The 24,661-nt window shown below is 40.4% G+C and overlaps 1 protein-coding gene across 5 annotated transcripts in view; it reads left to right on the top strand.

Annotated features, from left to right (window-relative positions):
* Positions 1–24,661, top strand: part of ncoa1 (nuclear receptor coactivator 1) — a 101,383-nt gene that overhangs the window by 45,890 nt on the left and 30,832 nt on the right. For all 5 annotated transcript variants that reach the window (XM_076874069.1, XM_076874071.1, XM_076874070.1 and 2 more), the window contains 8 exons: positions 4,172–4,277; positions 12,210–12,376; positions 13,468–13,574; positions 13,692–13,869; positions 16,465–16,644; positions 19,308–19,400; positions 20,068–20,208; positions 20,926–21,073. In XM_076874069.1, coding sequence (XP_076730184.1) covers positions 4,189–4,277; positions 12,210–12,376; positions 13,468–13,574; positions 13,692–13,869; positions 16,465–16,644; positions 19,308–19,400; positions 20,068–20,208; positions 20,926–21,073 — 1,103 coding nt within the window. In that variant the 5' untranslated portion in view covers positions 4,172–4,188. The remainder of the gene's footprint in view (positions 1–4,171; positions 4,278–12,209; positions 12,377–13,467; positions 13,575–13,691; positions 13,870–16,464; positions 16,645–19,307; positions 19,401–20,067; positions 20,209–20,925; positions 21,074–24,661) is intronic.

Consider the following 24,661-nt stretch of genomic DNA (forward strand, 5'->3'; position numbering starts at 1 on the left):
GAATGTTTGTAAAGCATTCCCACGTTAAGCTTAACGAGCGACTGCCTCTCGCTCTCCGGCTGCTACTTCAATCGTGAAACTGCTAATGATCAGCTGATCGGCTTTTCTGTCGTGAGTCTCTCTTGTTTGTTTTTGGTCCACTTTGCGCCAGAAAGAGCAAACCAGCGGCTGAACAACAGCAGCACGTTTAAGCTTGATCAGCTGTTGTTACAATTTATTTAATATTACTTTCTACACCAGGATCTTTTTCTGCGTAGCTGACGCTGGTAACTGTGCAGGGGCGGATCTAGCAAAGTTTAGCCAGGGGGGCCGATAGGGCATTAACTGGGAAAAGGGGGCACAAAGACATACTTTTCTTTCTTATTCTCATTTAAAATGTCTAGCTTTTAATAAATAATTATCTGACACCCAAAGTTTTAATTTGATGTAAAATGAATAGAAGTCAATTACTGTATAGTGATTAAGTCTAATATATATACCCTAGTAAGCTATAGTACATTTTCCTTTGGGAAGGTACCATCTGTGCAGTCTGCAATTTTGTTGAAGAAAGATGTTGAATCTATTTAATATTTCTTGAAAAATAATTGATTTCTGTGCATTTTTTTTCACACTGCATCAAATTAAGGTTGATTACGTTGATTAAGCATCATGAGGTGGAGCGTGAGGGGTGGTTCCCTATTTTTTATTTATTTATTTTTGTTGTTGCTGGGAGTTGGAACCCTATTAGTTAGGTTGCTTAATATTTACGCTAAGTACTCTTTAAAATACCAGAATAGGGAGGATGGTGTAGGTCTAAGTTTATTAGATTGATCAGTATTGCTGAACTATGAAATATTTTTTTTGTATACAGGTATAACAGAATAGCTTTAGTGTAGTTGTTGTTTTAAACTTGAGTATGAACTTGCAGACTTGCAAAATGCAGCAAGATATTTTAAAAAACAGTTTTGTTGATTAAAAAACACTATCGGATTCATATCGGTATCGGCAGATATCCAAATTTATGATATCGGTATCGGACATAAAAAAGTGGTATCGTGCCATCTCTAGTTAGGTTTTTAGACGTGTTTGTGTCGGTTGAAAAGCCCCCTTCATAGGCTGTGCCCAGCCAAATACTTACAAACAGGTTAATCTTGAGGATTAACGTTAACCTTACTGGTGCTTTAGTCTGAAACTAAGGGAACAAAGGCAGCTTGTAGCCTCAAACAAAGAGAATAAAGCAGTGTTGCCCTGGTCGGATGCCCATCCATCTCTGCAACGCTTCAGGCCTGTCGTTCCACACTGGTGCCCACTGGTTTGGCCATTATTAGATTGCTGGAACTGTGTACACATTGTAAGTGACTTAAATGTATATAAGTGCAATACCTGCCCTTAGTCTCAGTGGAGCACCTGAATGAGATAAAGAGCTGAACCAACCAGTTGGCACAGACTTGTGACTGCAATTTCTTTTGCTTGCTGGTTAGCAGCAATTAAACGTTCAAACTAGGACTGAAATGACGCTGTTCTCTGACAGATGAACTAAAAATACATACAAAATTGGTTAAAAATAACTGACCGATATACTCAGGCCTGCAGATTTTTACATCTCAGGCCATGTGCCCTGAGATGTAAAAATCTGGTTGTGCCTAGCCGATGGGCTTCACAAATTCCTTTTGAATCATTCTGAGAAAAAGTATAAGTGGTTGTTTTCATGGTACAAAACAGAAAGCATAAAGCGTCCTCTTGTTGTAGACTGATAAATTAAAGCTATCTATAAAGCGAGTGAGTACAGGGCGTTCGGCAGATGCATTTGGTGTTGCTTGCTTTTGTACATTATCAGACATAATCACTGCACCTGGTGTTCTCTTTCTGACAGTGAACTGTAAATTTGTAGATGCGTTCCCAGAAATGTACCGGCTTTACCGGAGCTTGTTAACCATCATAAATGATGAGCGTTATGATGGGACGGTCACTCTGAAAAGATGGATCCTCTTTCTCTTACACTTAACATTACAGGTGAAACAGTCCATCAGTCTGTAAGTGCAAACGTTAATTTTCAAGGTTAAGTTACAAAAGATAAATAAATAAAAAAAGACATACATTTAAAATTAGTCAATATTTGGTGCCTTTGGAGGCACGTTGATATCAAACTAAATATTATTACTATTTTATCTGACAAATGAAATTAGAGCCTCTGGCCTCTTTTATGAACATATACCAAGTTAAGGGTTGACTAAAGCATTAACATTTTTTTTTTTTTTTTGATATTTGGTAGGCAAAAAAAGATGTTGGCTACGTAAAAATTTCTTTTTTAACTCTTATTTTTATTCCTAGATTCCAGTCGAGCCATTAATATCATCTGATGTGTGTTATAAATGTTTTTTCCTTAAAATATAGCCAGAATTAACACATTTGTAACATAAACAAGAATAAATTATATATCATACTTGCAGCTCAGGCTCTTATATTAAATACATACTAATCTCTGACTCTGAAACTGGGCTGCATTGTGTTTTTATTGGGTGCTAATGTGCTGCAGTGATCTCATTTCTCACTGTTGTGGATGGATGTTTTTTAAGTGCAGTGGGTTAGCACTACAAGGATGGCGGAAGCAGAGCGGGGTGATTTGAGGTGAAATGTAAACAGTGCTAGTCAGGAAGGATTAGCATCCCGTGAGCAGCATGGACTTGCAGCGGCACCCAATACTTGTGACAATGGCAGCCTGTTTTTCAGTGGGCTAAAGAGGTTGTGTGTATGTGTACAGATTTTTCTTTCAGTCACAACGCATGAATGTAAATTTTAAAGAAAAAGAAATTTCCCACAAGTAGTTGAAAGGCTTTTATTCATGTTTATGTCTCACCTTCCTTTTAGAAATCCCGAGGCGCCGCTGTAGCTTACCTGGTCACTCTACACATCCTCTTCCCGCTTTCCTGTCTACTCTGAACTGTCCTGTAAATACAGGCTACAGAAATTGAAAAGATTTCCGTTGTTTGTAAGCAGTCAGCAATCTCTGTACAGAAATGCTCATATCAATTGCATTTGCATATTACAGTGTATTTCTTGTAGTACTTGTGAGATACTATGAATGGGAAAAGCCAGATGTTGCTTGGACGTCCACTAGATGATGAAATATTTAATATTTAATTGATATTCAACACTAGTTAACTTGTTTCTGAGAGCTTATAGTGCCAGTGGGAAACTTATTGAAACTGCAGAACGTATTGTGAGAAATGAGTGGCTGTACATTGGCTGTAAAAACTCCAGTGATGAAAGTGGCTGATCTGCAGCCACTTTCAGCTCAATGACTTTAACATGCAAAGAAGATGTATGACTCAACGTGCTACACATTTCAGCAGTATTTAAATTAGTTTGATTGCTCACAAATCTGAATAATTGTTGCTAAATTTGTCACCTGGAACAACTCTGTCAGTCATAGACTCTCATTATTGTTTACTGGTTGGTCCACACTGTTGTAAATAATAATTCAAGACTACATATGTAGGGCAGGGTGTCGGGATCATTTGGAAGACTAAAGGATGAGAGTGACATGTAACTCATTTGTCAACCTCATACATGGCTTATCAGTTGAAACATGTAGGTTAGCCTAATATTAGCCACTCAGCATTAATAGTGAATTAAAATGTTCTCAGCACAAAATACTCTTCTTGAACTATATTCAGAGGTTGGTAGAAAACTGCAGGTGAAGGTGATTTTTAAAAAGGACTGGTCAGGACAAATATTAAAGAAGATGCACCTGTGTAAAAGGGGTAAACTTGTGTAGTTAAATTGGTGATCATGTTGATTGATGATGGTGTTGACAGAAATGCACACAATCATAGCGCCATATGATTATTTGGATTATTACAGTAGTGTTTGATAGTGTTATTGACTTTTGTTTTAATTGGGAATTTGTTTTACAAGGAAAAACAAAACAGCAGAGTCGGTCTTGTCTGACCGAGGAGATTCAGTGTGGCCTTGGATTTTGTGCATGTGTGGTTAGCTCTGCCTGACAGTAGGAATTTAAAGAAATAGTTGTCCAAAGTCTTGACAAAATCTGTGGCTTTCCTGTGCTCTTTTATCTGCACTGGTTTGTAGGAATGGATCTAGGGGTGGGGAAGCTGTGGGACTTACATTAATGGCTGCTCTCATTTTGTTCCTGACACTTCTTTTTACCATGTGTTTCCCACCCCCGCAGGTCAGTTAAAGCTGAAAATGAGTGCAGTAGGGGAAAGCCCTCTGGACCCTGCCACGCCAGAGTTACGCAAGAGGAAGGGCTCGCCATGCGACACGTCAGGGCAAAGGTAAGACCGGCTGCATGCCTTTTTTTACAACACTGACAAACATTACACGGATAGAGCCGGAGATACTGTGAATCTTTATTGGTTCATGATCAGCCAAAAGATGAGTAATAAAAACAATTATCAACCATATCAACCTAGCTTTTTTATCAGTAAGCTTATAAACGTCTAAGCTCGTGAAATTATGTTGTAAAATACATGTAAACAAATGATGTTTGCATTAAAATGTGTTAAACCATTAAATTTGAAAAAAATAATGCATTATAAAAACATTAATGCATTTAATCGCACTTTGAATTCCAAGCAAAGGGGAACTTTTGTCAATGCATGACTTCCTGGCATACCGATTACACTGATGCACACAGCTACAAAAATGGAAGAATCAGAAGAAAGTGTGTACCCGATCCGTACCGGAAACCCGATCGGTACCCCGCATGCGCAAATCTTACATCACTTCCTCTCTTTGCCAACATTGCGACATTCAATATATTTGAATGACACGGTTAGCGCCCAGTTAGCTCCTAGCTGTCAAGAATCGCCGTGCGGCAGGCAGGAGTAGGACCCAAAATGCAGGACTCACAGGCACGAGGGGATGAACTCAAAACTCAGCTTTATTTGCCGGCAGAACCAAATATACAAACTTAAACTAAACTGGGAGACCAAACTAAGAACTCACAGAGAGACACAGGGAGATCCACACACGGCATGAGGGACGACGTCACACTGAACAGAGGGAGACGCAGACAGAAATACACAGAGGGTTAACGAGGGAAGTGGGAACACACGGGGAACACAGGTGACACTGATAATCATAACGAGACAGGGCGGGGTGAACTGAACACTGACGGGAGAGGTGAAACAGGAAGTACAGGAGGAGAGAGAGCACGAGTAGAACCCCAACGTAACAGGCAGGGGAGACATGGAATAAACACGAAAGGGGACGAGGGCTCATAAATACATAGAGGGTACACAGGGGGAAGAGAGAGCACGGGGAGAACTTAGACATAATGGGCAGGGGAAGCATGGAATAAAATACAAACATACAAGGAAACTAAGAACGCTGGGCCAACATGGCCCAGGACCATGACACTAGCATTTCTCAACAGCTCTGCCTCCTTTTCGACTACCGGGACATTTAAACAATGGATAATCCGTATACAAACAAATTCATGCTAAGTTCCTCCACAGAGAGCGTCCCCCGATTGAACAACAGCGCCGTAAAATAAGAAGAATGGCGCCTAATTACAGACTTAATAATATTGAGTTAGCAATGTGTCACGTGAAGATTCATCAGCCAGATTAAGTGTTTACTGACAATTGACAGTGATAGCGGACGTCATCATCACTATTCCAACAATCCTCTCCTCACAGACAAGCATAAACACACTCGACTATCGCTAAATCAAATTTAACACGCATTTGAAATCACGCTAATTCAGTTTATAATAGGGTTCATTCGCTCGGTCAGCAGGTGGCGGTATCCTCGTACACTGGGGAGTAAACTGCCATTAAACGAACAGAAGAAGAAGAAAACATCTGCACATGCGCGGTACAGATCGGGTAGACCCGATTTGTACGGTCCGACTTTACACATGCGCAGTAAGGATCGGGGAGTCCTGATCCGTAACTATCTTTTTATTTTTCGTTTTTGTCTACATTGTACTGAAATGCTTCATTATTGCAAACATTTTAAGATATACTTATTATTCTTAACATCTTAACAGATACTCTGACCCATAACTATCGTAAAATGCTACGACCGGAAGTAGACACCTTTCGCGCATGCGGGGTACCGATCGGGTAGCGACAGTTAGGACTCATTTAATTTAAATTACATTTTAAAAGACTACCTAGCAGAAGTCTTGATAAAAGCGTGGTATGCAAACTGTGCAAAAAGGAGTTTGCATACCACCGCAGCACTTCAACCTTACAGTACCATCTAAATGCAAAACATGTTGCAGCGAGCACAGAAACTAGGAGCTGTTAGTGCTAGCAGTCCCAGTTTGGCAATCCAAACTTGATGAAATGACTGGCTTCAGGACCAAAATTACTAAGTCAGCGTCGGACAAACTTACAGATTGTCTCGCAAAATGGATTGCTCTGGACTGTAGACCACTAGCAGTGGTAGAAGATAGGGGTTTAGAAAATGTGCTACAGATTTAGATGAGGAAACCCTGTGTAACAGGGCCCTGAGTTTTTACAGAGCAGAATCCACCATCAGGGAGGCAGACTGCCCGCTGCAGTAGTGGTCCAGTCGAGCAGGGGCCGACCCACAGCTGTCTGTCCTGGCCTGCAAGTATTTGATTAGTTCGGCCACTTCTGTCTCATGTGAGAGACTGTTGCAGACTTGCAGGTCACATAGTAACAAAAAAGAGAGCTGCCTTGAGCTCTGAAAATGTGAACAGGCTAGTTTGTCTAAGTAACTGGCTGAAAGAGACGGACTGTAAGTAAGAATGGAGTTATTGTGAGTCCAATAGGTTTATTTTTGCACTAAAATGTTTGATGATCACACCGTTTTAGCCTAATGTACAAAATAATGTTGGCTAAGATTATTCAGATTTTAAAGGTGAAGCTGTTCAAATAGCCTTTTATGTTTCTGCCTAATTTTTTTAGAAGAAAAACTGCACTTTATTTTGAAATTTCTATTATTATTTAAAGACAATACCATTTTAAAAAGGTACTAAAAGTACTTAAAATAGCACTTTATTTCTAAGTCTGCCCAATTTGGCCAGGGATATTATTTTTGTTTCTCTGTTTTGCATTTAAATGCAGTTTTTCCCCCTATAAATCAAAAGAGCTTGAGTTTGCAATATTCATGTCCATGTCTATTATTTGTTCTGTCCCCCACTAAAACCTTTTAAAATTAAAAAAAAAATTTCTTGTGCAATTAATCAAGATTAATTAATTATAAAGCCTCTAATTAATTAGATTAATTTTTTTAATCGAGTCCCACCCCTAAAATAAATATAATGGACATATTTAATTCTCAGATTGCCGAATTCTTATAAAAATCATAGATTATCCACATAAGGTAACGCAATCATTGCCTTGGTTGTACATGGCGAGCATGCTTACTGATGACTTGTTTTTGCTCATTTTTGGTCAGCTGGGCTGTCACTGTGGGATTAGGCAACTCCAGATGGGAGAAATATAACGTTTTACTCAAGGCAAAATAGTGTTTTATTCTGCCTCGCTTTGTTTATATTCGTGGACATAAAATGTTATGTGTTTTTTTTGTAGTGTGCTTTAAAAGAAAGTGTATTTTTGTGTCTGCAGCACATATGTTGTCCAGACTCATCAGTGAGGATACGTGACTATAGTCAGGAAATAGTTTTTAGACATTACTAACTGTTGTATTATAACCCGACCAACCTTTACTAATGCAAAGCTATTTTTAATGTGTAACTGTAACCAAGTAAAGTATTTTTAATTAGTAAGATATTAAAAATAATATAAATCATGGCTGAAAATATGATGTCAGCAACAAAACGATTTGCTTCACAATCAGTCTCTCTAACTTTTAATGTGGAGGTTGGAGGTTTCTTGCTTTTTAAAAGTATAACATATTAATTTTGTGAAATTAACACCAAATTGGTACATGTGATGGAAAATCATGTTACGGGACATACCAATAGTTTGGTGAAATTTGTGTTCAAGAGCATGAAGCATGAGGATTTCATGAACTAACTTTGAGGTTGCTTAGTTTTTGGAGGCAGTTTGCTAGGGATGAATGTCTATTCCCCAACCAAGTGGTTACTGGAGATTCGTGGTAGAGATGGCACGATACCACTTTTTTATGTCCAATACGATATCATAAATTTGGATATCTGCCGATACCGATACGAATCCGATATAGTTCATTTTATAATCAACAAAACTGTTTGTTTTTTAAATATCTTGCTGCATTTTGTATGAGTTCATACTCAAGTTTTAAAAAAACAAACACTAAAGCTATTCTGTTATTCCTGTATGCAAAAAATACACTACACCCAAAATATTTCATAGTTCAGCAATACTGATCAATCTAATTTACTTAAACCTACACCATCCAACCTATTCTGGTATTCTAAACAGTACTTAGCAGAAATATTAAACAACCTTACTAATAGGGTTGCAAACTCCCAGCAAAAGCAAAAGGAAACCACCCCCCACCCTCCGCCTGATAATGCTTAATCGGCGCAATCTACTTTAATTTAATGCACGTGTAAAACAAATGCACAGAAATCAATTATTTTTCTACATATTTAAATACATTCAACATCTTTCTTCAACAGAATTACAGACTGCACAGATGGTTACCAAAGGAAAAAGTGCTGTAGCTTACCAGGGTACATATTAGAGTTAATAGTTCCTTTATACAATAATAGATTTCTATACATTTTACATCAGATGAAAACTTTGGTTGTAAGATTCAGATAATTATTTATTAAAAGCTAGACATGACAATTAGAAAGAAAAGTATTTCTTTGTGCCCCCCTTTCCCTATTAATGCCCTACCTGGCCCCCCTAGCAAAACTTTGCCAGATCCGCCCCTGCACAGTTACCAGCTGTCAGCTACATAGAAAAGGATCCTGGTGTAGAAAGTAATAAATTCTAACAACAGCTTATCAAGCTTAAACGTGCTGCTGTTGTTTATCTGCTGGTTTCCTATTTCTGGTGCAAAGTGGGCGATAAACAAACAAGAGAGACGGGAGTTGTGACAGAAAAGCCGATCAGCTGATCATTGACCAGTTTCATGATTGAAGTAGCAGCAGGAGAGTGAGGGGGAGAGAAGAAGAGGCAGTCACTGCATGTATTGGTTGTTAAGCTTGACGTGGGAATGCTTTACAAACATTCAGAGATGAACTTACACACTTGCTTTACTTCTCTGGGATACCTTTCTCGGAGATGAAATGCCGGTTTCGTAGCGAGGCTCCAACTGCTCAACCAGACCACCGACAGGTCTCGCACGCCACAGCCGCTCTATCACGTGACGCATGCTGCTCCGACGTGCTAAGGTTATGAGCTGAGTTACGCCATGTCGCAAGTTTTGTTAAATGATTTTATGATATTTAATGGATCGGATTACATTTTTTATTTCTCTTCGATATCCGATCCAGTAATTTAGGTCAGTGTCGGACCGATGCGTAATATCGGATCGGTCCATCTCTAATTCGTGGTAATCAGTGAAATTCGTATTGCAGACAACTTGATGTGGTCCACCAAACTCCAGTAACTGGAGCAATCTGCTAGCAACCAAAGCGAGCACAAGAAGGTTTTCGGTGCAGTGCTATGTTTGTGACCAGTTTCACCTAGTAACATCCAAGTGGTTAAGGAACCCACATTTGTCACTAACAACTGGAGGTTGCCAGGGGATCACCAACCGGTCTCTAGTGTGATTGCGGTGTCAGTGATTAAACATCGGCAACAAAAAGTGAAATAACATCCCACAGACAGCCTGTCAAGTGCTGACTTCCCTGTGCCAAATATTTTGTTGTTTTAATTTATTTATCACAGTTATTATTTATTTGTTAGTGATATTAAAGTGATTTATGTCTATATACTCCCGAAGGAAAAACAAATCACTATAAAGATATAAATGTAAAAAACAATATACATGTATATTTGTATATGTATATACCAAGATACCAAGTTATATACCAAACATTTTTGCTACTCCAAACAAAGTAAATTTGACCAAAAAGTCCTAATTAAATAGAAGTAATTAGAAACCTGAGATAAAGTTTAAAGTATAGATTTGACTTTAGGTCAGTATAAGTTTAAGTGGGGCGTGTAGGAGTGAAAGTTCTCCATGTACTGTATGTGTAAATCTATAAGGCCGATAGGTGATGTAACAGCCCAGCTAGCATTTCTCCAGCAGCTACACTCATCCACTTACCCGCTCATTTCACACAGCAGCGTCCTCCCCCTCCTCACCCTTCCCTCGGTCACCACGCCTGTGTTTTCTGGCTGGCCAATGCACTGACCTACTTTTGCTGTTGTCGTTTCACATACGCACAGTCACATATACGCTCTTCTTGCTGCCACATACCTTGCTGTTTCTCGTCCGTTAGAAATGAAATCACTGGAACTCAAGAATAAATTTAAACACCAGGCTGCGCAAAAGGTTAAAAGAGAAGAATCTTAATTTATTTATTTTCTTTTGATTTTTGTCCAATTTCAATATTATAGAAAAATGCCACAGGTGGATAAAAAGCCAATGCAGGAAAAAAGAGGATCATGAATTTATTTTCACAGTTTAATCTATAACCATTTACTTAAATTTAACTGGCTGTTGTTTTGTTTTTTTTGTTTTGTTTTTAAAGAAACAATCTTTTTTTTATAAGTAAGCAGTGTTAAAAAGTATAAATAAATCAATTTGATTGCAAAAAAGCAACACCATGGTAAAATGCATTACAAATATATTAACACTGAAACCAAAGGTCAGAGCTGAAAGCATGATTCAGATTCGATTTAAGCTAATTTTATTTTAATCTGCATTAATTGAAAATTACAAAAATGTCAAATGTCGTATTTACAAGGGCTTAAATAGCAACAGCATTTTTTTTAACTGAGGGAGGAAAAACATTAAAAATATAATAATCACAAGGTCTAAAATCACCTTAAAAGTTGTAAATGCCAGCATTGAATGTAGATGTATGTATTGATGTATGTTTCTTTGGCATCAACAGCAATAAAGCAGAGGTACGAGATGCTTTACAAAATGTACAAAATAGTTTAAATAGCAACATTCAAATAACTTGTTTAACACTTTCTATCCTAACTCTTTCATACAACTTTATCACAAACAAAAAATAAACAAAACTTAGTCTACTTTATTTATTCAATAATGCTGCTATCAATAAAATGTGATTTGTGCTTTAAATATATCACCAGCCTTCCAACAGTCTAATTTGTGCTCCGTTAAAGATCATGTGTTTCTCTTTCATTGCAATCGACGTTACTCTGCTGGATCTCCTGTGTAATGTGTCTGAGCACATTGTGTTGGGTCCAACCAGCTTTCTGTTTGTTTCTTTGTCTCTATTGCTGTCAGTCACAACCAACGGTTCGAGTCACTCATTATTGTGTAATAACTGCATATTTAGCCTACAGGGACAATTATAGTTTTCTCTTCTGCTTCTGCTCCTGGAGGGGTGCTGATAGTTGCTTGTACATCATGGGTGATTTTGTTTAAAGAACCTGTGTGTTCTCATATGTATCCATTAATCCATCAGTAATTGATTTTTTTTTTCTTCTCTTGTCATAATCTTTAAAAAAAAAATTGCCAATACTTTTTGCTGCCATGTACACATTTTAAAAAAAAGTCTGCATTTTAAAACGAGATGATGATGATAATAATAATAATAATAATAACAACAACAACAACAACAACAACAACAACAACAACAATAATCACATCTTTTTAAAGTTTTTTAAAGCTCTTCATGACATCTTTAAACTTTTATATTCACAACGAGGTAAATGTTGACCACTGACATCAACAGAAAGTTAGGCTAGTAATACTATGGCTGACACAAAGTTCATCCTTATTGATTACATTACTAAACATGGTGATATAGTAATGCCTTATTACTAAAGTGTTCTAAAGTTTTCCTTATATACTTGGCCATATTGATTAGTTTAGGACAATGTACTTCAAGTACAGTGTAATTTAAATGTAACTTTTGCCAAGCAGAAACAGTGAATTGATTAATTTTTAACATGTCAGGTTTTGCTGCTTTTCTTTCTCACTTTAAAGTAAATGTCACGGCTTTCATGGTTAAAAATGTCAAAATCAAAACAAATATAGTTTCATTAGTGCTAGAGAATCAGTTTTCTGATGTTTTTAAAACCAGATAAGTACCAAAAAAATCTCCCAGAAAAGTAGTACTGATTTAAAAACAGCTGTTTTAATGTGAACTTCGCTTTGAGTCTTTGTCGGGTCTGTTTCTGCAGTGCGGAGAAGCGGAGACGGGAGCTGGAGTGCCGCTACATCGAGGAGCTGGCGGAGCTGTTGTCATCCAACATGGGCGACATTGCCAGTCTCAGCGTTAAGCCCGAAAAGTGCCACATCCTCAAGAGCACTGTGGACCAAATCCAGCAGATCAAACGGCGTGAGCAGGGTGAGGAAACACGTTTTCTGTACGGTGTCTCCACAATTTCTGTCAAATATTATGCTCTTTAATTTTCTTTATAATTTTCTGTGTAACTATAATGTAAACCAAAAAATCATAAAACATTTTATGTAAATGTTTAAACAAGGTTTGCAGGAGTAAACCAGGGTATGCAAAAAATAAACCTCCACATCTGTAAGAGTTGTCACCTCAAGTTTTCAGTTAAAGCATACATTCTTATCCTATCTCGACAGATGTGGGGAGGAAAGCCTTGGCTGTCTTTGTGAGGCCACTCATTGACATCGGTGCATTCCTAAGACTTAAGTTTAACCATCACAAAATATCTGATAAACTTTCACCTTCTCCTTGACCTGAACCGGTTTTGTAACTTTAACTGTAAAACCAAGCTTTTACCCTCAAACAGGGATTTGAAAGCTTGTCAAAGGAGTTTAGAAAATGTAACCACTCTGGTGGTCTAAAGCTAACTTTTTTCAAATAATATGATTTTTTTTTTTTCTTTGGTTTCCAGTAGTCTGTCTGCTCTGTGCAGCCACACACATGTAGAGTGCTCTTTATTTCAAAACAGTAACTGTATGATAATAAATTGTAGCCGTACAAAACAACCTTTTTCATTCCATCCATGAACATGTGCTACACTTGTTAGAATAACACGGTAAAACTGTGATATTTACCTCAGTGTTTATTGTGCTATGAATATCGCTGAGACTCAAAATGGGCTTTTTGGTAGGCACCAAATATCTCTGTTGGCATTAAAACCCCTTTTTTCATAGCATAGCAAACGTTGTGTACGTGTTTTTAATAGTGCTGTCATCTCGTCATTTAATCTCGTTAAAATGACCGCATTACCGTGGCAAATCTCCGTTAGCGAGTTACCGCGGATCGCCCCGTGCGTGGTTCTGCACGGCGTCAACGTGTTAACATGTTGACGCCGTGCAGAATCACTCATTATGACGTTATGGCCTTAATAATTTAAACGAAATTAACACTGACAGCACTAGTTTTTAAAAATAGGCTTTATACTTAAAAAAACAACAACAACTGTATATTTAATGTCTCTGTTGTTCTCTCCCCCCGGGCAGAAAAAGCAGCCCTCCTTTCTCCAGATGATGAGGTGCAGAAGAGCGACATCTCCTCCAGTAGCCAGGGACTGGTGGAGAAAGAGGCGTTGGGGCCCATGCTGCTAGAGGTAAAACAATACATAGGAAATCCTGGTTTGTGTGCCTAACATGTTGTTTACTCCTAACTAATACACACGTTCAGAAAATCAGATTTAGTTTTCCCTCTCTCTGTTCTTCCCGTTAAGGCGCTTGATGGGTTTTTCTTCGTTGTCAACCGGGAGGGGCGCATCGTCTTTGTTTCTGAGAACGTGACGAGTTACCTTGGATACACCCAGGAGGAGCTCATGGCCTCCAGCGTCTACAGCATCCTCCACGTGGGAGACCACAACGAGTTTGTTCGTAATCTGCTGCCTAAAAGCCTCGGTGAGTGAGCAGAATCGATTTTAAATGCAGCGACTGCGTTTGCAGCCAGCGACTGCAATGTTTTTGAGGGATATTTAATAATCACTTTTTCAGCATTTTTAAATTTCACCATTTCCATGCCAATGAAACCCATTAAGGAGGCAATAAAACTCACTGTTAAAAAAGCAGAAGAATCTGTACACGGCACTCAAATCCAAATGATTAAGTTGCTTTATTAAAAGAAGATTTTGTAGCTAAGGCAAATTTAAAGAGCTGTGAGGAGAGGTAGGAGGATGAACTGTGTAAATTTTAAATGAACAGAGTTTTAGTGCTTCTCACAAAGCTGCAAATTATGTTAAGGGAGGAAAGTGTGTAGAGGCGGCACATGCGTGGGTGAAGAGTATTGAAACATAGACTTTCTATTCTGTGACAGTGTATTTTTTTTCTTTTGTGTGTGTGTGTTTAGCTCCAACCTTGAAGAGATTAGAATGGAAACGTAGGGGCCAGATGAGGGGGATTTAAGGACAAAAGATAACAGAGTGCACTAGGCAACAAGGTTGAATTGTTGTATTTTCCATTGGTCTTGTAATTCGGCACCAGGCACTCCAGTACTTCTTTTTTTCTACTCAGAAACAGATTTTAAAGAAAAATAAACTCACAGAGACACTTAGCAGATGGATTTTTACCATCTTAGGTTGGTTGTCAACATTTAGCTTATTCTTAAATCCTTTAGTGCTTCTTCTTTGTGTTGCTTAACAAGGATTTGCAGCCCTTTGTAAATTAATATAAATTTTGATATTGTATTTAAAATTATTGTTATTTACTAAATGAACCCAGAACAGTAAAATGGAAGGAGAGAAGAACAGATTAGGCAGCAGAACAAAATGCTTTTGTGCTTTTTAAATCTTTGCAAAGTTACAAAAATTGCTTCAAAGCAGTTATCCTCTCCCACAAACACTGGCCCTGAATTGGCTGCACCTTGTTTCCTTTCTGTAACTTATCTACCTCACTGTGTATCAAATGTAACAACTAGTTCAGGATTCAAACAAATAATCAGTTTATTTAAAGCTGTGAAAAGATTTGTGCTCTTCCAGCTTCATTGGTTTGTGGTTTTAAACTCATGAAGATATGTTACTATGAAAGGCAAGTTTTTACCTTACGTAGTAACGGCATGCAGTATGCAAAAAAATAGAGCATTCCTTGTGCATGGAGAAAGCACATTAATAGTTAATTTTATTGCAGTTTCCATGCACTTCCAGCATCTGAGGAACTGAAAACCCAGCGCCTCTACAATGCTAGGAAAATCCTCAGTTTTAGCCTCAGTGCTACATTTGCTTCGAATTTTATCCATTTTATTTTGTGGGTTTTTTGGTTTGTTTATTTTGTTTTGTTTTTGTAGTTTGTGTCCCCCCTCACAGTCTAAAGTAATGCTTATTTGTCTGTTAACTGATTATAAAATTTCCCAGAAATGTGTGAAATATCTCTGCCGTGTCTTCATCCACTAACCCCCAATTAGTCGCCGCCTCTCCCCAAGTCTGGTTCTGCTGGAGGTTTCTTCCTGTTAAAAGAGAGTTTTTGAATGTGAAAGTGAGTGAGAGGTGTTTGGTTAGAGCTGTGATGAACTGGTGTTCCCTCTCTCACCGGGTGACTGCTGGTATAGACTAAGTTAAGCAGTTACGTAGTATATAATTATTAAACACGTTAAAAAGTACTAGGCAAATGTTTTAACTTGATACTGTTTCACCGGTTCCGCTGACATCTTTCCATTTGTGTCCACTAATTACAAATTCCACTAAGCATTCCTTTCACCGTGTGAATCATGTTTGGGTGATTTGGTGCTCTCTCTGTGTGTTATAGGCTGTAAATTGGAAAATAAATTCCTTGCTTTCCCCTCTCCCTCTCTCCCACTCTCTCTCATCGACCACGATTAGTGCCGAGATGCGCAGAGGCCAGCACAGCTCTGCTGTTCCATCTGTGCCTCACAATTAGGATTATAGCAGATTGATAGCCCTGCTTTAATTGAGTGGAACATTAAATTATGTCCCAACCCCCTGGTGCTGTATGAAGCTGCTGGGGTTAAGAGTCTTTCTGCACGAAAGCCTCAGTAGCAAAATCTTCTTCTTGATTCACACAAGTGTGACGGAAACAAACCTCCATAGTTCTTAGTTATGAACTTGTAAATGAGTAAAATATGATGCTGATATTAAGATCAGACATTCTCATCTAAGCTGATGTCTTTTTGTCCTTTCACCATAAATCTCATTAAAGGAGTGATATTTGTGTAAGAAAGAATGAATGCATAGATGCAAAAGTCTTTTCTTGTCTTTCAAATGTGTGCAGCAGATTTGGATTTGCAAATGCCCTATTGTCTAATTTTTAAAATGTGTGCAAAACGCATCAAAGCGTTCCACTGTCAGCATTTATTTTGCTGCACTTTGTGCAAATCAGACGAGCATTTGCATCTCTAGTTCTAGTGCTAAATTAAAAAAGGATGGCGTTCCTGAGGGTGATTTGTACCAGGTTTAGTAAAGAGATTTTATCATGAAGTGGTGGAAATGATGGGACTTTGTTTATTTTCTCTTTCCTCATCAATATTTAACTTTCTCTTTGTTGTAGTAAATGGTGTCCCGTGGCCACAAGAAGCTGGGCGCAGGAACAGCCACGCCTTTAACTGTCGCATGCTGAAGAGACCACCAGACGAGGTGGATTCGGAGAACCTGGAGGCCCGGCAGCAGTATGAGATCATGCAGTGTTTCACCGTGTCCCAGCTACGGACCATGCAGGAGGAGGGAGATGGTACATACATACATATTACAACACAGCCATGAACCATTTCCTACACTGAATCACTAGATTGTAGTTTTTAAAGCCAATATCAATAGGCACTCATCAGAGTATAGCCTTACGATGATCATGGTTTGAACTGACTCAGTGTTAACAGCTGAATATAAATCTATTTAGGTATTGCACCAATGTGTGCATTCTGCACCAATGTGTGCATTCTGCACCATTCTTTGAAGAAAAAATATCTTGAAGTTGCTCACCAGACTGGCTGGTATCAGTTTGCATGTTTAGGAATTGTTATATAAGACAGCTGAACAAGGGTGTCAAATTCAGGGCCGCACAGAGGAATAAGAATCACTTTCTTCTTCACATATGCCTACAAGTATTACCAAGCCTGTTTTACAGGCCTGAACATGACAGCTCAATAGCCATATAGGAAGTCAGGCTGGCTTCAGATTTGCCCCAGGTGGGATTTTGCTTTGACTTTGGCTCATGTGATATAGAACATACAGCAGCGGGCCTGCTATTATTACATGTAACATCCTAATATCCTCCTGCTGTTCCCATGACTTTCCATGATCCTTGCCTTTAGCCTCGGCTGAGGTTTTACTGTTCTTGTCAGCACAGAGTTGTGGCTCTCACCACATTGTTCACCTATGACACAGTTCTTTGAGCATTTTGTATTTCCTTCTTAGCACATCTGTGTTAATCTGAAACGGCCTTTAAATGAAACATATTACGCTTTTCTTTATTATACTTTCCTCATTTCCTGTTACGCATGTACTTGTACAGCAGTTTATGAGTTATTGTATTTATCCTTTCTTAGTGAGCTTCTTCACCTTTATAATCTATTTAAGTTACATTAAAGGTTGGTGGTGTTTTGGATGCTGTAACACAGGGATGTATCTTATCTTACGAATGGATGATGGAGGAACAGCATACTGGAAGAACGCTTGCTTCAAGGAAGAGGAGCTGAAACGTCACAAAATTCCAGTAAAGGATAAATAAGGATTTTTTAAAAATGTGAATCACGTAAAGCTGTTATAGTAGCAGAGTGTCTTTCTATCTATGGGTTTCCAGTGCACTCAGAGTTAAAAAAAAAAAAAAAAAGACAAAGAATAGTTTTAGATATGAAGTTTTAATTAGTTATTTTTTTAAAACTCTATTAGTAGTGTTTCTCTTAGGTGAGGGAAGCATGTTTTCGCTTATTGAAACTTGTTTATCTGTTTCTCCCGAATCATGAAAATGTTCTTGGCTATGTCAGGAATCAATCCAATTTAAGAAAATAATGGATTTGGCTTACACAGAAGGTGATCATTGTTGATGGATAAATACTTCTGCAGTTATTTTATGACTTTTTGCTGTTGATGCTGCCACCAAAACCTTTCACTCGCTGGTTAATTGGACTGCCATCAGATTGTTGGGTGATGTTTTTAATGTTCTTTGGAGCCGCTGGCGCAGTAGCCTTGATGAACTGTGTGATTTTTCTTTTTTCCTGCATTGCAGACTCATTGGGCTGTTTGTTCTGTCTGCTTTTTAGTCACTTTGATAAGAGCTGGCCTTGTGGATTGGAGGACTCTCTTCTTGTGTGTGGAATCTGGTTTAGTGGCTCCTACTTCATTGTTTGACATGTTTCTATAGAAAATTGGCAAGAAAATGTTATTTTTGTGTTCCAGCAAGCTGTTGTTTCGTCCGTTTTGTAGTTCATTCATTGAACTTTTAAATATAAGTGTTTTTGTGTTATTTATATTTGTTGTATTTGCTGCCAAACGTCTTGAAAGAAACTGTTTCCAAACAGCTGAACTGGTTTTGCTTCTGTTGTTGACCAGAGTTTATCTTTCTGTCATCTTGACTTAAATTAAGCTAAACTGGGGGAGTGAGTTTGGGCTTTAAGAGATGTGTGATGCACTGTGAACGAGAGGGATGTTCTAGATTTATGGTGCAAGACAAAACAAGACCACCATTGTGGGGCAAAAAAATGCAGCACAATAAATGTTGCAAGCTGTTATTGTAATTGAATAGTGGTTGCAAGAAGGAGGATGTGTAGTTGAAGGTCTTTGATATTCACTACTTGGATTTAACAAATATCTTTTAATAATACAGCGCAGGTATAGGGCGGGAATTTGGTCCCCGCTCTCCTGTCTCACAGTTCATACTTTTATTGCTATTTTTCAGACTGTTTTTTGGATTGAATTCTTCATATATTTCAAGAATATCCAAAATCCACTGTAAAAAAGAATCTGTTGTATTTAAGAAAATTGTATTTAAGGTTTCCAAAGACAGCGATTCGTGTTAAGTAATAAGAATATGGACTGTATGCTCCCAAGTAATGGATATTTCTACTGCTATAGAGTTATTAATTATATTTCAGCTGATAACAACCGTGTTCAGTTGTTATCACCATATTAAGTAATAATATAACTGATGATCTTCTCTTCTGTGTTATATCAGTCTTGCAGGTGATAAACATTTAAAACTAGTTTAATGAAATCCTGAAAAACCTTAAAAGTATTCAGCAATTTGTTGTCTTGACACAAAAGGGGGTGAATCTGTGCATCCCTTAGTCTTTAAATTCATTTATATCACCTCCATTCTTCAGCTGTTGTGAATTTTTTCTTTCTTTTATTGACTGCAACAAACATTTACATAAACCTCGCTCCTTGTGTCCTCTTTAGACCTGCAGAGCTGCCTGATATGCATTGCCTGCCGGATGCCACGAACCCAGCCTGTCAGCACGGAGTCTTTTATCACAAAGCAGGATCCCACAGGTAAAAGGAAATAAAAATCTCATCGTCTACACCCATGGTTCTCAAACTCTTACCTGTGAGGCTTTGGGGCCCTTTGTAGCACCGCCTGTGAGGTCAGCATTTATTTTATTCAACCACAGTTCATACCACGCTGTGATATATCAGCACAGAACAAGACTTAGTAAGCAACTCTCTTCAGTTTAAACATTTCCCGTTCAAGACATTAAAGGAACTAAACCTTTATAGCACAAAGAAGAATAAGGGGGGTGTCAAGAATTGAGCAGATACCTCACGTGTTCTTAAAAAGGCTGTAAATGAGTGTAAAAATCCAAATACTAACATATATATCCATCCTTTAAATTCTCATCTGCATCCCTCAATAGTATGTTCACTCCCTTACCTCGCGTTCAGTCACTAAAACTCAAACACATGTACAAAATTTGCTTTACTGTATTATTAGAATGAATTTATATCCCACCCAGGCGAAAGCCTAAAATCTTGAAAAATTACAGCAACAATGAGGCTTAAAGATCATTTTAGAAAGTATTCGGAGATTTTCCTTTCTTTTTTTTTTAAATTCGTTTCTCAAAGGTAACAGTGTGAACCCTGAAAGTGTGAAGTCTGCTGCAGTTGTTGAAATCGGTGCAGGCTGATCTTTTGTTTGTGTGTGTGTGGTGTTTTAATCCAGGGAAGATCATCTCCATAGAAACTAGTGCTTTGCGAGCGACAGGCAGGCCTGGATGGGAGGACCTGGTCAGGAAATGTATCTATGCTTTCTTTCAGCCGCAGGGCAAAGAGCCCTCCCACGCCAAGAAGCTTTTGCATGAGGGTGAGTAGCTACTATTGATTTTTTTTTCTCTTCTCTCTCTCTCTCCCCCCTTTTGCCTCCACTCTCAGAAATTATTGACACGCTCACTGCCGGCTCTGTCATGGCTGCAGGAGTTTCTGCAACATGTCAATGGCACTATAGTGAACTGAGTAGAATACTAAATATTAAAAACTTTTCAAACTAACTTGGATCCACCTACATCGAGAGAGGATGTTTATGTAGATTTATGGAGGTGACAACTTCGCTCTAGGCTTGTAACCAGTAATGAATGAGGTTGATTGATTAGTCTGTAAGGTTCCTGCAGCCCTGCAAATTATTATTCTTATTTATTTATTTTTTACCAAGCAATAATTACACACTTAACTTACTAAAAGATAAGGAACTAAAAGAAGTCGTCACACTTCAGAAGTTAGTTATACATCGACTGACTTGGCTTAATTTCAGCTCGGCTGCTAACAGAAAAGTGACACATTCCTGAGACGCTGCTCCTCCACATCAAAAGAAACCAGTTGAAGTGGTTCATGTATCTGAATTAGAGAACTCCTCTGTGAGACTTCAAGCTTATCAGAAATGGATGCGGTAAATCTAAAGCACGTTTAAGCAGCAGGCTAAAGCCGAGGTGGAGCATCATCTGTCACCTCGTCTTATAACACAGATGTCTGCCTCAGAATGACCTTTTTAGGCCTAAATCCTTTATTTCTCTTTCATTCTCAACAGTGATGACACATGGGACCGCAATCAGCCCGCTGTACCATTTCACTCTGAGTGATGGCACTCCGCTTAGTGCTCAGACCCGCTGCAAGTTCTGCTGCCCCCCCAACCCTGATGTACAGCCCTTCATTATGGGCATTCACACTATTGACAGGTACTGTGACTGAACACACATACACACACACACACACACACACACACACACACACACACACACACACACACACACACACACAGGAGATGACTGCAACTGAGCCTAATCTTATTTATTAGTGGATAAAGTGATGTTTGACAACCACATGTAAAAGGTCAAAGATTTTAAAACTTTGTACTTCCATGGTCAGAATTAATTATCCAGTTTCAGAAGTTAGCCTTAGTGTAGATGTTATGATAGTAATTTACTTCACTTTGTGTCAGTAACAAGTGGTATCTCAGAGTAAAATGAATTTTCATCCACTGAAGTGTGCACAGCATGCACCTGCAGAGTCCCATGCATGTTAGTTTCCCAGTTATGGTCTTTTTGGGGGATGTTGCAGATGATGCTGGTATTTTCAAGGATTTTAAAAATGCTCTGACTTTCTCTGAAGTTCTACCAGCTGCGTTAAAGTGTAATTAAACTGCTTTTATGGTAAAATGGGTCAGTGATACTTTTCAGATGAATGTGCGCCTTACACAGTAATTTGATCATTTATGGCAGACTCATTGAATGTGCCGAAGAACTGAGAGAGTAACGAATAGTTATGTCTATAACTTCTGTTCCCTGAAGGAGAGGAACGAGGTACAACACATAAGTATGGGATATCACGCCCTCGCGTGTCCTGGCTGAAGAAACCTTTATTCACGCCTTTACGGCAGATGACGTGTGATGACACGCGCAAGGCCCCGCCCGCACATATAGCCGCTGCCATCACCGTCATCCCTCAGTACGATAGCCGCTCTTCACCGAGCCAACTGCTCAGTGGGGCCACCCTGTGTTGTACCTCGTTCCTCTCCTTCAGGGAACAGAAGTTATAGACATAACTATTCGTTCCCTTTCAGTCGATTCACTCGGTACAACACATAAGTATGGGACCTATATACACGCCCCGCAGAGCAGCCACCGAACCGGAACGGGACCACCACATCCTCAGTGAGTGGTAGACCCAGCAGAAAGGACAGCATGAGCCACCGAAGGGGCTGTAACGTCCAACCGATAAAACCGCACAAAAGTGTGCGGCGACGCCCAATTAGCCGCTGCACAAATATCAGCCACAGGCACCCCTCTAAAAAGAGCCCATGAGGTCGCCATCCCCCTGGTGGAATGAGCTCCCACCCCGTGGGGCAACGCAAAACCTCCGGCGCTGTATGCCAGCGAGATAGCTTCTACAATCCAGTGGGACAGCCTCTGTCTGGACAGAGCTCTACCTCTATTCGGATTAGCGAAGCAGACAAACAACTGGTCACACAAACGCACATCCCGAGTGCGCTCAATGTAGGTGCGTAGCGCACGCACCGGACAAAGAGAATGCACCCTCCTCTGCTCCTCAGATTCAAAAGGAGGGGAGCAAAAGCTCAGCAACTCAAACTCCATCGAACTATAAGATGCAGGCATGACCTTGGGAAGATAGGCGGCATTCGGACGCAATACGACCTTGCGGCCATCAGGAGAAAACTGTGTGCAGGCAGGATGCACAGACAGCGCATGAAGGTCCCCCACTCGCTTCGCCGAGGCCAAAGCGAGAAGTAATGCGGTCTTATACGAAAGAAGTTTCATATCTACCGACTCAACGGGTTCAAACGGAGGGCCACAAAGGGCCTCCAGCACCAAAGACAAGTCCCAAGCAGGGACACTGGACTTAAGCACGGGCCTCAGCCGGCGAACCCCTTTCAGAAAACGCACGGCGAGGGGATGCGCACCTGGTGTCACCCCGTCAAAACCGATATGACAAGCAGATATAGCCGCTAAATAAACCTTGATCGTCGAAAACGAAAGGCCTTTATCCAACAGCTCCTGCAGGAATGTCAAAACATCCACAATAGAGCACTGAAATGGGAGAGTGTGGCGGCCCTGGCACCATCGCTCGAAGGCTCGCCATTTGTAAGCGTACAAGCCTCTAGTAGACGAGGCCCTGGCGCTCTGAATCGTCGCTACCACACTAGGTGGCAGACCCTTAGCAACCAAGTTTAACCTCTCAGCAGGTAAGCATGAAGGTGCCACAGATCCGGGCGCGGATGAAACACTTCCCCCCCCGCCTGAGAGAGGAGATCCCTGCGGAGAGGAAGCTGCCAAGGACTTGCTGCAAGCAGGCTGATTATTTCTGCATACCACGACTTCGCGGGCCACCAAGGGGCCACCAGGATCAGAGAGAGGGAATGCCGACGCACCCTCTCCAGAATTGGAGATATCATTTCCACTGGGGGAAATGCATACAGGAGCACGTCTGGCCATTGGTGCGCTAGCGCGTCCAAGCCCAAGGGTGCATCGTGGTCGATTATGGAGAAGTACAGGGGGCAGTGAGCATTCACCCTGGAAGCAAAAAGATCTATTTGCGCCTCGCCAAATAGATCCCAAATCTGAGCCACTATTGAAGGGTGTAACCTCCATTCTCTCACCAGAGGACCCCCCCTGGAGAGAAGGTCCGGCCCCAGGTTCAGGTGGCCCGGGACATGGGTGGCTCTTAGAGTCAGAAAATGAACACTGCACCATAACAGCAGAGAGCGAGACAGCTGCAACAGGGGAAGAGAGCGTGTTCCCCCCTGCCTGTTTATATAAGACACCACTGTTGAATTGTCCGTCCTGACTAAGACATGCTGGCCCTGCAGGACTGGACGGAAACGCTTTAGAGCTAAGAACACTGCTAACAGCTCTAAGTGGTTGATGTGCAGCTGGCGCTGAGCCGCGGACCAGATCCCTCTCACTGACGCACCCTCGCACAGCGCTCCCCACCCACTTAGGGAAGCATCTGTGGACACCACCTTGCGAAACAACACCCTCCCAATCCGAGAGCCCTGGTGCAGTAGCCCGGGCTCCCTCCAAGGACGGAGAGCTAGCATGCAAGACGCAGTTACCGGCAGCCTCCTCCGGAGGTGACGCGAAGCACACAAACGGTGAGAGAGAGTCCAGCGTTGAAACGCTCTCATTTTCAACAGCCCAAGCGGCACTACGGCGATCATAGATGCCATCATGCCCAACAAGCGCAATATCGTCTGGAAACGCAGTCTGCGTCCCAGCTGAAATTGAGCGAGGCAGCGATGAAACGCGGCCACTCTGTGCTCTGACAACCGTGCGCGGCTGGAAAGAGAGCATATTTCCAGACCGAGAAAAGCGATCTGTTGACCTGGGATTAGCGAGCTCTTCTGAAAGTTCACAGAGAACCCCAGTGTCTGAATGTGTGACAGAACCCGCGACAGCTGCGTCTCCGCCTGTTCTCTGGAGCAAGCCACGAGAGCCCAGTCGTCCAGGTAGGCCAAGATGCGGATGCCCCTCTTCCTGAGGGGCGCTAGCGCTGCCTCGGCACATTTCGTAAAGGTGCGGGGAGCGAGCGACAGCCCGAACGGCAGCACTAGGTATTCGTAGGCTACGCCCTCGAATGCAAACCTCAGAAACTGCCTGTGTTTCGGGTGTATAGCGACATGAAAATAAGCATCTGTTAGATCGATTGTCGCAAACCAATCTCCCGGGCCGACTGCACTCAGGAGCTGTCTGAGTGTTAGCATCTTGAACCTGTACGTTCGCAGGTACGTGTTCAAGACTCGCAGGTCG

The sequence above is a fragment of the Maylandia zebra genome, linkage group LG15, assembly GCF_041146795.1.
Source record: "Maylandia zebra isolate NMK-2024a linkage group LG15, Mzebra_GT3a, whole genome shotgun sequence".
In the NCBI taxonomy this organism is placed as follows: domain Eukaryota; kingdom Metazoa; phylum Chordata; class Actinopteri; order Cichliformes; family Cichlidae; genus Maylandia; species Maylandia zebra.